This window comes from Caretta caretta, chromosome 2 (assembly GCF_965140235.1).
Source record: "Caretta caretta isolate rCarCar2 chromosome 2, rCarCar1.hap1, whole genome shotgun sequence".
NCBI classification, from domain to species: domain Eukaryota; kingdom Metazoa; phylum Chordata; order Testudines; family Cheloniidae; genus Caretta; species Caretta caretta.
Genome location: NC_134207.1, coordinates 190,333,797 through 190,347,897, shown reverse-complemented (window position 1 = coordinate 190,347,897; position 14,101 = coordinate 190,333,797). Strand labels below are relative to the sequence as shown.

Genomic DNA, 14,101 nt, shown 5'->3' with positions numbered 1-14,101 from the left:
GGAAGCTGCAAGAAAGCCTTGTAGTGGGCAATTGAGGAGAAACCTGCCCACGGGTAAAATTTCTTCCTAAACCCCAATAATTAGAGTTTGGCTTATGTCCTGCAGCTAAGAATTTATATCCCTTCCAAAACTGTTGTTTTTTGCTGTTTTAATGATTAAGCTTTGTAATCGAAGTATCACAGTGAAATAAACATACAGACCTGAATTTTTTCCAATAACCACACCAGTTCATGATATATATGAAAGGATATGTGATCAGAGATCTATCAATGTAGATCATCGATCCATCGAGATAGATCTATCTAGTTATCGCCAATGAGATAGTAAATGTCAAATGACAGGAGTCCAGGAAGGGGCATTGTGAGGAGGGTTGTGCACTGGAAAGGAAGTGAACTATGGTTAGGGCAGGCTTTCCAAAAACATAGGGCCAGCCCCACGGTGGAGTTTGGGTGGGGCCTGAAACTCATATCCTACTTTTTGACTATCTTGAAAAAATGCAAATTACTGCATGAGATTTTCTGTTAGATTTCCTGTGCATCTGCCACCAGCTATCTCAGTGATTTTCTGGCATAGAGGAGACAGGGTCTCAGTCCCCCCACACCCATTCTGCACCCCGAGCTTCTTCCCTGTGAGTCCCTTTATCCCCAGCTTGTACCTCCCTCAGGTCCATTTCTCTCCCGAGTTCCCAGTTGCTCTTCAGGCTCATTCATCTCACTGAAATGTTGCAAAGTAAATGCTAGTGTGAGTTTCTATCCTTTGACCTTCTAGCATTGCATTAATTATTGCTATATGTGAACATTCTCTCTAACTCACATGAAGGTGGGGACTGAGCTCATTTGCTTCAATAAAAGTGAGGCATGGTAGCAGAAAGTTTGAGACCCACTGGGGCAGGGAGTGGATGTCAGTGAGCCACGTTACCTGGTCTTGGAGTGAGAGGCTGTCAGGGAGGAGGAATATATTGAGATTGGCAGGAGATCGAGAGGGGATGATGCAGGGGTACAGAGGACTGGGATGCATGAAAGTCTGGTGCAGGAGATTGGGAAGAGCATGAAGGGGGAGACTGGGGAATGGTGGGGACAGAGCAGGGAACATGGAGAGGGATGTAGAGCAACACGCACTTACTCATATTTAAATACTTAATACTCTGTAGATTTAAGGGCCAGATTCTCTAGTTGGCTAATATCACTTTATACCACCTAAGCAGCACAAAGTGATCGTACAGTGGCTAGAGCTGGCTTGTGGGAGAATTCAGTTTGTTCCCCAGTGCTAGATAATTTTTCCTCACTCACTTTCATGCCATCTGCTTTATAATACCCACCCAAACTGATATTTGCCCCCTAAAATTAAAAAAATATATATTTTCAAAGGTCAAGTACCAAATTCCTCCTCAAGTTTCTCGGTGAATGGGGGCTGTCCCAGCTGCAACATCTTTTAGGATAGTGCAGCAGCTCCACACCCAGTAGGTTTCATTTCCCTGTGGGCTGGTGTGGGGGAGGGTTCTGGTCCATGACTCGACATCCTCTCCACGCCCTTTGTGGTTATGTGCGTTCCCTTGGTATCCATGTAAGGAGCAATCCCTGCACTTTCCCAGGATCTGGAGCTGAAGCCTCTTTCCCACAAAGACAATGAGAAACATACAATATAATGATTTTATTAATAACTTGCATTAATGTAGAAGGAGAAAGAAGCATAAAATGATAGCATCAGAATTCACACCCCAAAAAAAATGGAAATGGAGACAGCTCAGTAAAACTGAGCATGCATCTGATGAAGTGGGTTTTAGCCCACAAAAGCTTATGCCCAAATAAATTTGTTAGTCTCTAAGGTGCCACAAGGACTCCTCGTTGTTTTTGCTGATACAGCCTAACATGACTAATACTCTGAAATAGATAACCATAACACTGACATGCATTTGGTATTAAAAAGGTGCTTTCACACTAATGCAAACTTGCAGAAAATATTTTTTCCATAAAAGGAAGTTTACTGTGAGAGTAATTTTCTGCCTTCACATTGTAGTACTGCAGATATTTACCTCACAGGGCTGTCATCAGGATGAATAACTAGTTATATACAGAGGTGTGAGGCTGCAAAGTACTATGTAAGTGCTAAGATATTGGGATCTGATCCTGCCAGCTCTTACTCATGTGAGCAGGACTTGCATGCATTAGTAGTGCCATTTGGAGCAAATGGATGGAAGTCAGGGGACCGTCTGGATGAGTAACGCTGGCTTGAATGAGTGTTTGCAGGATCAGGCCCTTAACACTTAAATAAGAGCTTGTTGAAGCATACCCATTTTCTCCTCACTCTTCCTGTGCATATCACATCATTCTCTTGAAACTGAGTTGTTTGTGGTGTACAAAATGTCATTGTACATTAAAGGGTGATATGGCATTAAATATTAGGACTCTAGATGAGTAAAAACTTTCAAATCCAAAATGAAGCCAGAACTTTATAAATTTTCCTGAATCCCAGTTGGCTGCAAAAACTCTTGTTCTTGTAAGAAGTTTTCACATTGGTTCATGAGAAGGCAAAGGATATTATGACCAAGAAAACCTCTTTCCAATGGGAAAAACAGGTTAGATGCAAGCCTGTAAAATTCAGGTCTTGCATTTTCAATCTTTTTGCATTTTCCCTTTTTTTTTTTTTTTTTTTTTTTGCGCAGTTAATGAAAAAATCTAGAGAGCTGTTGAGATTTCCAGCCCACAGTACTATTTTGCATCTCGCTCCCTCCTGTGCCATTGTTTGCCATTCTTTTTAGGATCAAACAAAAAAAAATTAATATACTACAACCATCAAGACTAATTTTCATTTCTCACTCTCCTGGATTTGGTTTATGTTCTTTTATCAGAGCATGGAAGTTGTTGTTTCTCTATTAAGGATATGCTTCAGAGTAGCAGCCGTGTTAGTCTATACCCGCAAAAAGAACAGGAATACTTGTGGCACCTTAGAGACTCACAAATTTATTTGAGCATAAGCTTTCATGGGCTACAGCCCACTTCATCAGATGCATAGAATGGAACATATAATAAGAAGATACATATACATACGGAGAACATAAAAAGGTGCAAGTAGCCATACCAACTGTAAGAGGCTAATTAATTAAGATGAACTATTATCAGCAGGAGAAAAAAACTTTTGTAGTGACAAATCAAGATGGCCCATATAGACAGTAGACAAGAAGGTGTGAGGATACTTAACATGGGGAAATACATTCAATATGTGTAATGACCCAGCCACTCCCAGTCTCTATTCAAACCCAAGTTAATGGTATCTAGTTTGCATATTAATTCAAGCTTAGCAGTTTCTTGTTGGAGTCTGTTTTTGAAGCTTTTCTGTTGCAAAATTGCCACCTTTAAGTCTGTTACTGAGTTACCAGAGGGGTTGAAGTGTTCCTCCTACCATTTTTTGAATGTTATGATTCCTGATGTCAGATTTGTGTCCATTTATTCTTTTGTGTGGAGACTGTCCGGTTTGGCTGATGTACATGGCAGAGGGGCATTGTGGCACATATCACACTCGTAGATGTGCAGGTGAACAAGCCCCCAATGGTGTGGCTAATGTGATTAGGTCCTATGATTGTGTCACTTGAATAACCATGTGGACAGAGTTGGCATTGGGCTTTGTTGCAAGGATAGGTTCCTGGGTTAGTGTTTTTGCTGTGCAGTATGTGGTTGCTGGAGAGTATTTGCTTCAGGTTGGAGGGCTGTCTGTAAGCGAGGACTGGCCTGTCTCCCAAGATCTGTGAGAGTGAGGGATCATTTTTCAGGATAGGTTGTAGATCTTTGATGATGTGCTGGAGAGGTTTTAGTCGGGGGCTGAAGGTGACAGCTACTGGCATTCTATTATTTTCTTTGTTTTCAGAATCAAGATCCTGTTTTGTGGATACACCTTTGCCTTGCAATTAATAGCATTTAGATTTCTAATGTCTTAATATGTGTTCAGTTACTTCCAGAGTTGCACTCAGAAAAGAGAAGGCACTCTTAAAGAAAATATTATGCTGTAAAGATATAAGAATAAATATTTTAATGCTTAAAACTTCCTCTTTGAATATATAAAACTGAAGTCAATATAATTGAATGCAATAGTCAAGGGGAAAGGATTATTTTAAAGAGACAGTCACCAGCTAATAGGATACCCCTGCTTAACACAAGGTCAGTCATATCCCTTAACAGAAGTGTGCACATTTATCAAAAATCTGTTTTATGAAGATTTAACAGCTCTTCAAACCCTATAGGAAAAACAATGTAGCAGTGTAATTGTAAATAAATCTTCTCCACCTCAGATAAGAACTTGATTACATTATGAAAAAACACTAACTTATAAAATTCATGGGAAGTTTAGAACTTTTTATGATTTTTCTGCAAAGGTTTTTTTCCTGGAATTAATGTTGAATATTGAAGTAAAAAGGTGCATCGAGCCCCATGTAAATGGCAGTAATGTCCTCCCATGGTTGCCTTCCTCCTAAAGTTTTTCTTGGGGTTTTGCATATAGGTAAATGTCTCTTGAGAGAAGACAAACCTTGTTCATTGCCCTCTTCAAGCCATCTTCTGAATTATATTTCCTGAGGAAATAGTTCTTTGACCAGAGTCTAGGTTTAAAGAGCAAAATCATACTACATAGGTAGCCATGTTACAGTGGATACTTACCAAACTGTAGAATTTGAATGTTCCTGGGGGATTTGTAATATTCTCTATGTGAAAAATGAGAAATACTACAATGTCACAAAAAAGTTTTATTACTGTGATTGGTAACTGTCCAGGTCTTATTGTCATCGTATTAAGAGTTTTGTTTAATTGCACAATCTTTTAAGTAAAAAGGAGGATGAAACTTTTACTGGCTACATTTCTAATGCATTTTACAAACCAATGGAGATATCATGCTCTGCAGTGGATGGGGTGTATGTGGAGCTAACCCGTTCTAATTTATCACCATGAAGAGCTGGACAGTGTTTGCAGAGGTAGATTGCAATGTATTTTCGGAAAAAGGTATAAAGATATTTCCTAAACTTTTCACCAACAAAAGCATAGATCACGGGGTTGATACAACAGTGGATCATTGCAACTGCTTCTGTCACTTGGATTGCTAGCTCCAGCTGACTGCTGCTGTCACAGTTATTTAGGAAAAATGAATCTTGAAAAGTGTACATGAGAACAACAATGTTGAATGGTGTCCAGAAGAGAAAATAAACAATCATTATGATAAAAATAAGCCTGACTGCCTTATGTTTTTTCTCATTCCTACATCTCAGTAATGTCTTTATAATCTCTGCATAGCAGAAGATCATAATGACCAGTGGAATGACAAGTCCCAGGATGTTCATCTTTAAAATCAGGAATTGCTTCCATTTGATTTCATAACCTAATGGATAATGAGGGCTACAGGTCCAGTGAGGACCTTCCTTTTGAACACTGTGAAATATAAACCCTGGAAGAGAGGCTAATATTGCAACAACCCAAATGAAAACACTTGTGAAGATGCCATGGGCAATTGTCCTGGCTTTCAAAGCAAACACTGCATGCACAATTGCCAGATATCTATCTATTGTCAAAAGTATTATGAAAAAGATCCCGCTGTAGAAGCCAGCATAATAGACCCCTGAAAGAATTTTACACATTGCATTTCCAAAATCCCACTCACGTGCTGCATAATAAGCCCAAAATGGTAAGGAAAGAATAAAGAGTAAATCGGAAATTGCCAGATTCAGCAGATAGATGTCAGTCATGCTTCTCAGCCTCTTGTATTTTATCAGGATCAGCACAACTAGCGCATTGCCCACCAGGCCAAATATCAGCACCAAGGAGTACAGCGGGGGCAGAAACTGGGATGCAAATTTTTTGACATCAGCTTTTTGGCATGGTTCTGACTCAGGATCGTAGTAGTAGGTTGTCGTGTCAGCTTCTTCAGTCATCTTGTGCTGTCCTGCATAAAGAAAAAAGGGTTAAAATGAAAGATGGACTAAAAGTTAGACAAATATTAGAATTTTACCACAAATATTATTGGGAAGCTGGCAGTGACTTCCATATTTAAGTTGCCTAATGCTTTCCAGTATAAAAGATAATTGTAACCCTTTTTTTGAGATGCTCTGATACCTCCACTATTTATTAAATATTGGTTTCCACATGCACTATGTATGAGAAATATTTGTCATCTTCAGTGAAGTATGTCAGCACCAGGACACAACTGAGAGCTGGCTGATGACTAATCGCAAAGGCAGCTAGTTCTCAGCTGGTTTGTTAGAAGTGTGTTTAAGTGGTTTTCAGAAGTGTCAGAATGAGACAAAAAAGAGCACTGTTAAAAAGGAGCCTAATTAGAGGAAACACTGTTTTTCAGGTTTCCTACCCACATTCATATGTCACTAGCCCACACCACAGCAATAAGCCATGAGTGGTTGTGCATTGGTAGACTGTGGGTGGACAGCATCTAAGTAGCATTTCACAAGCAAAATTTGCCAAACACATTAGTTGTTACAAATTATTCTTTCAACAAGTTTGCTCATTTCTCACATTAACTGACCTCTCTGTGCTTCTGTATTTGGTTTAGTTTGGTTCTGAAAAAAGACATTACTCATTACAGTATATATAGAAAGAGAAACCTGAACAACCCTAATTTTTGGACATCTACATAAAACTAAAAAACTGCTAAAAATAAACCCTTGAAAACAGAAGCCATAAGGCTAAATGAGAATGAGGCCCATATTCTTTATTTAACAAAATTGTTCCTTTGGCCTTATTCTCATTTACACCCAGGCCATTTTAAACTGCTCTAGTCATGCATAGGAGCCTTGAAGGAACTGAATATGAATATAAATTATTTTTACTTTAAGGCCCTTTTACACTGTCAGAGCAAGGTAATGTGGTCTTAGTGTGAATGAGAATCAGGCTCTCTTGTTCTGGTCATGATAATATCCTTGTGTACAAGAAATAGGTGACTTACCTGTTAATTAGGAAAATGTGGAAGAGGTGATTAAACAATCCTGCACTAGAGTTGACTTTGTAGGATGAAATGGCAAATTTCACCTCTCTTGCAATTCAGATCAAGTCCAAGCAATGAAAAATGTAGACTTTGAATGAAAGCAGAGTACTGTTCTCTACCATCCAAGAAATATTCAGCACGTTATTCTCAAGTTGATAACCTGTAAGAAAATTCACAAATCTATCAACTGATATTGAAACACCACCCTGAATGACATCAAATAATTTCAAAACCATTGTCTTTGTTGGGCTATATTCTCATACTGTAAAACTTGTAAAAAAAAAAAAAAAAGATGCTCTCCAGTGTCTATTTTGAATGTATCTGCAGTTGGCATTAATTATCTTGTTCTAATTACTGGATTCTGCCAAAATGTAATATTGGGTTAACATGATTCACTTGATTCAAGATTTTTTTCCTCTTATTGCAATGGCCTTTTGCCTGAACTGTAAAGTGGTATATCCTTAGCATCAGAAATGCCTATTGTCTAGAGTTTGAAAGTTGGTTGGAATCAATGATTTAATAGATCTTTTCCATCAATAACAGTCAAAATGAGGCAGACTATTAGTAGCTGTTTGCAAATTATCTGTGAACAAATTTTGCTATTTATAAATATTAGTTATTCAAAGGTTTTGTACAAACAAATTATTTCAGCCTATGGGTTTCTCATTAATTATTCCCTATGACTGTAGCTTTGAATATTCATGACTGCATTTATAATTCACTATTTGTGCTGTGCAATTGATCACCCAGTTCACAGGGCATTGTTTCTTCTTTCTGATTGGATGACTGCAACTCTTATAAAGAGTAGGGCTTGACTAAGTCCTCTCTAGCGTGTATTGTTGTGTGGACATATATGCCCAAGTTTCTGCAAACATTCTTGCTAAACAAAACAAATAATTAATATAAATGTTTGCAGAAAACAAATTAAAAGGTTGCAAATACTGAGTCTTCTTGCAGGATTCTCTGCACCTTGAAGTCTTTAAACCATGATTTGAGGACTTCAATAGCTCAGACATAGGTGAGATGTTTATTGCAGGAGTGGGTGGGTGAGATTCTGTGGTCTGTGTTGTGCAGGAGGTCAGACTAGATCATCATAATGGTCCCTTCTGACCTTAAAGTCTATGAATCTATGACTGAGCAAAGGCTACACACATTCTTGCCTTATAGCAGCACTCTTGGAAACTGTAGTGTTTTGAATGACTATAATATATTTGAAAAAAGGACAGAAATTTTGGGTGTGATGTTTGCCACTTCATCTGCAATGACAGTTGCAGTGGAGGAGAAAAGCACAGAGAGTCCTTGGTGGTGATAGTTATTACTGCACAGATCTTTTGTTTTTTCCACATAGGCTGGAATTCAGCTTTGTGGCTGTACAATGTTTCAGGAGGTATTTTGCTGGACAGTTCCCCAGTGACGTTCTATGGCACCATCTGTATGCATCAAGGGGACACTATTCCTTCTAGTGCTAAATCCATGTCCTCTCACTGATGGTTAAACATTGTACAGCCTCTGGTTTGCTTGGCCTGTTTAACCAAAAAATTTACTTACAGATACATTCTATGTGAAAAGATCATTAAATTGCAAAGTCTTAACCTGAAAAGTTAAGAGATGCCAGAATAGTAGTATATGACTCGATAGTATTCAACACCATGTATTTGTTGACAGGTTTCCATGCTCCATTTAGGGCTTATGTCCCACCCTTGATCTCTGTTTCCGGTGGTGTCAAGGTTTGGCGCTGTCAGCCATTTTGAAAAAATATTTTTGATTATTTTTTAATGTTTGAATAGGGGGAGTGTGTTTGTGCTTTGATAATTTGGTTGCTTGTTTAGAGAAAAAAGGTTCAAAGAATAGAGTGAGAGCTTAAAGATTAAAAAAGAAAGCTTTGGTAAGGTTTAGAGGAAAAAAGGAAAGAACCTTTGGTGTGGTTGAGTAAGGAGAGATGATTTTAAAGGCCTAGTTTGGCATGTTATTAAAGAATAGAAAGAACTTAAAGAAAAATAAAGATTTTTGTTTTTAAAGGAGGAGTTTGAAAGAATAGAGGCAAGTTATTAAAGAGAAGAGAGATTTTTAGTGAGGTTTAGTAAGGAGAGGTGTTTTGAAAGGACTAGTTTGATATATTATTCAAGAATAAAATTGAGATAATGGAAAAAGGTGCATTAAATATAAGGGTAGGTTAAGAAAAGAGCATTTAAAAAGAGTTAAATAAAAGAGAAACAAAGGAAACGGTTTATTAAAACATGGTAAAATATGAAGGTTGGTTAAGAAAAACATTTAAAACATTAAATAGGGTAGGTTAATAAAAGAGCATTTAAAACATTAAATATTGAAAAATAGGTTAAAAAGAACAGGCATGGCAAAAAAGGGAATGTACTAAAGCAGAGACTGTTTAGTAAGCACATGGTAAAAAAATATAAAGGCAGGTTAATAGAAAAGTATTTGAACTATTAAATACAAGGATAGGTTAAGAAAAGAACATTTAAAGAGTTAAATAAAAGAGAAACAAATATAGGTTAAAAGAGAGAACAGGGCAAGAAAAGGGAAAAGAAAGCTTCTTTGCAAAGGGCAAAGATAGACAGCACATGACTGAGTTAGAGAGATCTTACCCTTCCAAATGTTTCTGCAGAAAGAGGCAACTTCCAAAGGTGGTGATAACAAGCCTGAAGAGCTGTGAACCTGGGATCGGCCCAATCAGATGTTGCTCTACAGCAGCGTCATAGAATTCATTTTCCTGAACCAATCCTATAGTCCCAAGGTTTTTAAACAAGAGCCATCTCACCCGCCCCACCCCTTTAACTGCCTTATTCTTATCTAAAAGAACAGACCCCAAGCATTTTTCCTTGCAATGTAGCCCTTTTATATAGTGGCTTTAATATAAGTTAAAGCCATAAGCCCTTAGTAACAAACAATTTTTAAAAGTTTTCCCCTATGTTTTAGACTAAGATTGGTTATTTTTTAGTGAGGACAATTTGAAGCTGCAGCAAAACCCCTGTTAGCAAAAACAGCATCTGAGAGTCAGTGGATCAGAGATAAGAAGACTGCTTCTTCCCCAAACTTTTTAACAAATGCAAGTAAAAGCTATATTAAGTCTTGTAAAGGGATAAACACTTTAAAAGACAAACCTATATGAAGACACATCCCTTTATTTACAGGTGTGTTTCAATAAACTAGAGTATGCAGACACACCCCAGGTTTAAAACCACAGGTCCTTAGTGACAGTCAGTTTATATTCCCCCTATTTTGTAAGCCAATGATGTGACGGGTTGGGTCACAGAAACCCCCTTGGGACTGCCACCTGATGTGCTGAGACTACCTCTAAGCCAGTTTTCCCTGGCAGCTTGAGACTTCAGTACCCTGCCTGGTTGTGCCAGACACACTAGCCTGCTACAAACACAGACCCAGGTCTGAACCACATCCCCCAAAAGCTGCAGGCTTAACTTAAAACAGCTTAAGAAGTGTTCCTGTCTCCAACACCCAGATACCCAGTTCCCAATGGGATCCAAACCCCAAATAAATCTGCTTTACTCTGTATAAAGCTCACACAGGCTAAACTCAAATTGTTCACCCTCTATAACACTGATAGAGAGATATGTACAGCTGTTTGCTCCCCCAGGTATTAATACTTGCTCTGGGTTAATTAATTAAGTAAAAAGTGATTATTAAATATAAAAAGTAGGATTTAAGTGGTTCCAAGTAATAACAGGCAGAATGAAGTAAGTTACCAAGCAAAATAAAATGAAATATGCAAGTCTAAGCCTAATACAGTAGGAAACAAAATGCAGGTAAATCTCACCCTCAGAGAGGTTCCAATAAGCTTTAACAGACTAGACTTCCTCCTAGTCTGGGTCCAGCAATCACTCACACCCCCATAGTTACTGTCCTTTGTTCCAGTTTCTTTCAGTCATCTCTTTGGGGTGGAGAGGCTATCTTCTGAGCTAGCTGGAGACAAAATGGAGGTGTTTCCCAGGGCCTTATATAGTCTCTTGTGGGTGGAAACCTCTTTGTGACATTCCCCTCTGGTGTTATCTGGACCTGTGAGCTGCTAGGTCTCTCCAATCCTTGACTCAGGGAGCCAGCCTTACTGTGCTCTGCTGTGAGAACCCCCTCTCCTGGGCTGTTCATGCACAGCCTCTGGCATGTAAGCGGCTCCCAGCTACTTGCAAGCGCATGACACTAGCCAATATCTCCAGTCCCAGCCACAACCCTAGGAACCTCCATCTTGCAGTGTCCAGTTATGCCCACTGGATGCTGCAAGCTTATATGAGTTTGTCAAACTAACAAAGAAATTGATATGTACCAGGCTTGTTATCCCAAGGGGAGTTTCTGACACACTACAAACCAAATGCACTTCAGGTAGAACAAACAGATTTAAATCTACCTTTATAGTTAATAAGTGATTATTAAATCAAAGCATAACAAGTCAGATTTGGTAAAACGAAATAAATCTGCCTTATGTGCTTCCTACAGCAAACACTTTAAATACAAGCATGAACCAACTCTCATAACTTCAGATATAAAAATTATACATGCATGTGAATAGGATGAATACATTCAGAGGAACATATCTTTGCAAAGGTTATGTTACATGACATATCTAGCATAAAACATATTCCAGTTATTTACACTCATATTTACACTCAGAAGCACATTTCTATAAAGCATTATGGGGTGCAACATCACAGTGGATCAGAGAGCAGAAGTTTGTTTCTTCCCCCACTTTCTAACAAATAGAGGTGAAAGTTATATTAAATCTTGTAAAGGAATAAACACTTTAAAACAGTGGTTCTCAAAGCCAGTCTGCAGCTTGTTCAGGGAAAGCCCCTGGCGCGCCGGACCGGTTTGTTTACCTGCTGCATCTGCAGGTTTGGCCAATCGTGGCTCCCACTGGCTGTGGTTCTCCGCTCCAGGCCAATGGGGGCTGTAGGAAGTGGCGCGGGCCAAGGGACGTGCTGGCCGCCCTTCCTGCAGCCCCCATTGGTCTGGAGCGGCAAACCGCAGCCAGTGGGAACCGCAATTGGCCAAACCTGCGGATGCAGCAGGTAAACAAACCGGTCCGGCGCGCCAGGGGCTTTCCCTGAAAAAGCGGTGGACCGGCTTTGAGAACCACTGCTTTAAAAGACAAGCCTATATGAAGACACATCCCTTCATTTAGCACTTTTGCATATGTTTCAATAAAAAGTGAGCATGCAGGAACGTTCCAGGGTTAAAAACACAGAGAACCTGTTTATAAAAGTAAATTATAGTGATAAAAAAAGTTTCCCCCTATGTTTTAGGCTAACATTGGTCATTTTTTAGTAAGGACAATTTGAAGCGGTGTGCTTTTTCAGCAAAAACAGCCTTTGTGAGACAGTGGATCAGAGCGAAGAAGCTTGCTTGTTCCCCCACTTTTTAACAAATAGAGGAGAAAGTTATATTAAGTCTTGTAAAGGAATAAACACTTTAAAAGACAAGCCTACACAAAGACACATCTCTTCATTTAACACTTTTACAGGTGTGTTTCAATAAAATAGAGCATGCAGAAACACACCAGGTTTAAAACCACAGGTCCTTATAGTCCTCTTATTCTGTAAACCAGTGTACATCTAGGGTTACAGTTTGCACAAAAAAGTGTTTTATAAAAAACAAAAATATATTATCTCGGGGCTTAGACAAGATAATGATCAACAAAATTGAAACTGTTGCTTTGCAGGCATTGCTACAAAATATCTTTAAGTTTGTTTTTGTTAATATTTCCGAGAGGCCATAGGATGGGGGAAGATAATACCTCATAAAGTGGGAAAGTGCTTCCAAATGACAAACGCTTGCCCGAGCTAAAGCATAACAACTAACACAGAATGGCTGTCTACAAAACTGTTCCACTGAAAGAGTTATCAACATTCCCCCTAAAACTCAGAACAGCTTTCTTACCCTCCATGGCCTGATCTCCGTGGCTGTGGCTTTTTTTAAAATGTGTTTGTCCTCAGTTTAGATTTTAGAAAGCATTTTTTAAAAAAAAAAAAAAAGGGGGCAGGGTGTGTAGAAAAGTGTGTGTGTGGGCGGGGGAGGAAGACGCCTTATCTCTGGTAGAAAACAGCTAACTTTTTACATAAGCTAATTTTTTCTTGCGTTTTTTGTATAAATCCAAACTTTAAAAAGCAATCGTTTATTTTTTTGTTATTTTTGTGTTTTGTTTTTTTTTTATTAAAACACATGTGTAAACTCCCCTCAATTGTCAGTTTTCATATTCTTACCCAGTTGCTGTTTCGGTACTTTAAAAACACTATTTTTAAAAGGGTAGGCTAGTATCTTAAGCCTTTTTAGTTCACTAAACTTCTACCAAATATCAGCTCTGTCAATACTGCTTTTTCATGTTAAACTTTTAAACACACAAACATAATGCTTCAAATAGGCCTCGCTGCATACAGAATATCCTTAAAAAAGGTCATGTCATGTTACATCTCAGTCAGTGCTGTATTTTCATGTTAAAAAACCCTTTATATAATGAAACACTACACGTTTAGCAAGTATTACAAGTATGGGGGAAAGTTGAGGGGTGGGAGTGTTCTTCAAATAGGCTATCTCTGAGCTTTATGATGGTGATGGTTTGTCTTTTACAATCAGTAACTGGAATAAAATACTTGTTATAACTTTCACAAAGTATTTGTTAAAACTTTAACAGTGTTTAAAAAGTTAGGAAAGAAGTTGTGTAAAAAAACAAGCAAACTAAAGTGGTAACCGCTGGAGCCTTGCTAAGGCAGACTATGGTGCATGGATCACTGGCTCGCCTAATTAGTCTTATCTGTTTATAAAATGTAGAGAAAGCCACAGCTCCAGCCTGTGCTGTATTTAATAAAATCTATGGGACCCAAAACAAACACAGGAGCTTGTACCTGTGTATCAGCACACAGGTTGCAAACATTTAAAACCAAAAAATTCATACTTAAATCTAAAAGTGCTAAGAAAATGAAAGCTTAATATAACTTTAGCATGGATTTGTTAAAAAGTGGGGAGGAAAATAAACTTCTCTCTGATCCACTGGATTACAGAATGTCCAGCAAAAGGGTGGGGCTTGGATACACTTAATGAAGCCACACCAGGTGCATAAGTATAACCAGTTTTATTGCCAAAGTATAATAAGCTTCCCAGCCTTTAC

General features: G+C 38.5%; 1 protein-coding gene across 3 annotated transcripts; it reads right to left on the bottom strand.

Moving 5' to 3' along the window:
- Positions 1 to 4,719: 4,719 nt before the first annotated feature.
- On the bottom strand, positions 4,720 to 12,942 carry LOC125631712 (C-C chemokine receptor type 5). Of its 3 annotated transcripts, XM_048838804.2 has the most exons (5): positions 12,877 to 12,933; positions 10,763 to 10,908; positions 9,576 to 9,672; positions 6,934 to 7,132; positions 4,720 to 5,919 (listed from the first exon to the last, which is right to left on the bottom strand). In XM_048838804.2, the coding sequence occupies exon 5, from the start codon at positions 5,906 to 5,908 to the stop codon at positions 4,856 to 4,858; it is 1,053 nt and encodes a 350-aa protein (XP_048694761.1). In that variant the 5' UTR covers positions 5,909 to 5,919; positions 6,934 to 7,132; positions 9,576 to 9,672; positions 10,763 to 10,908; positions 12,877 to 12,933; the 3' UTR covers positions 4,720 to 4,855. The 3 variants fall into 3 exon arrangements, with proteins under 3 accessions (XP_048694761.1, XP_048694760.1, XP_048694762.1); XM_048838803.2 differs by lacking the exon at positions 9,576 to 9,672; XM_048838805.2 differs by lacking the exons at positions 9,576 to 9,672; positions 10,763 to 10,908 and having other exon boundaries at positions 12,877 to 12,942.
- Between the last annotated feature and the right edge of the window lie 1,159 nt (positions 12,943 to 14,101).

Excerpts from the sequence above, each read along its gene's own strand:
- LOC125631712 (XM_048838805.2), bottom strand. The coding sequence starts at position 5,908 with ATGACTGAAGAAGCTGACACGACAACCTACTACTACGATCCTGAGTCA.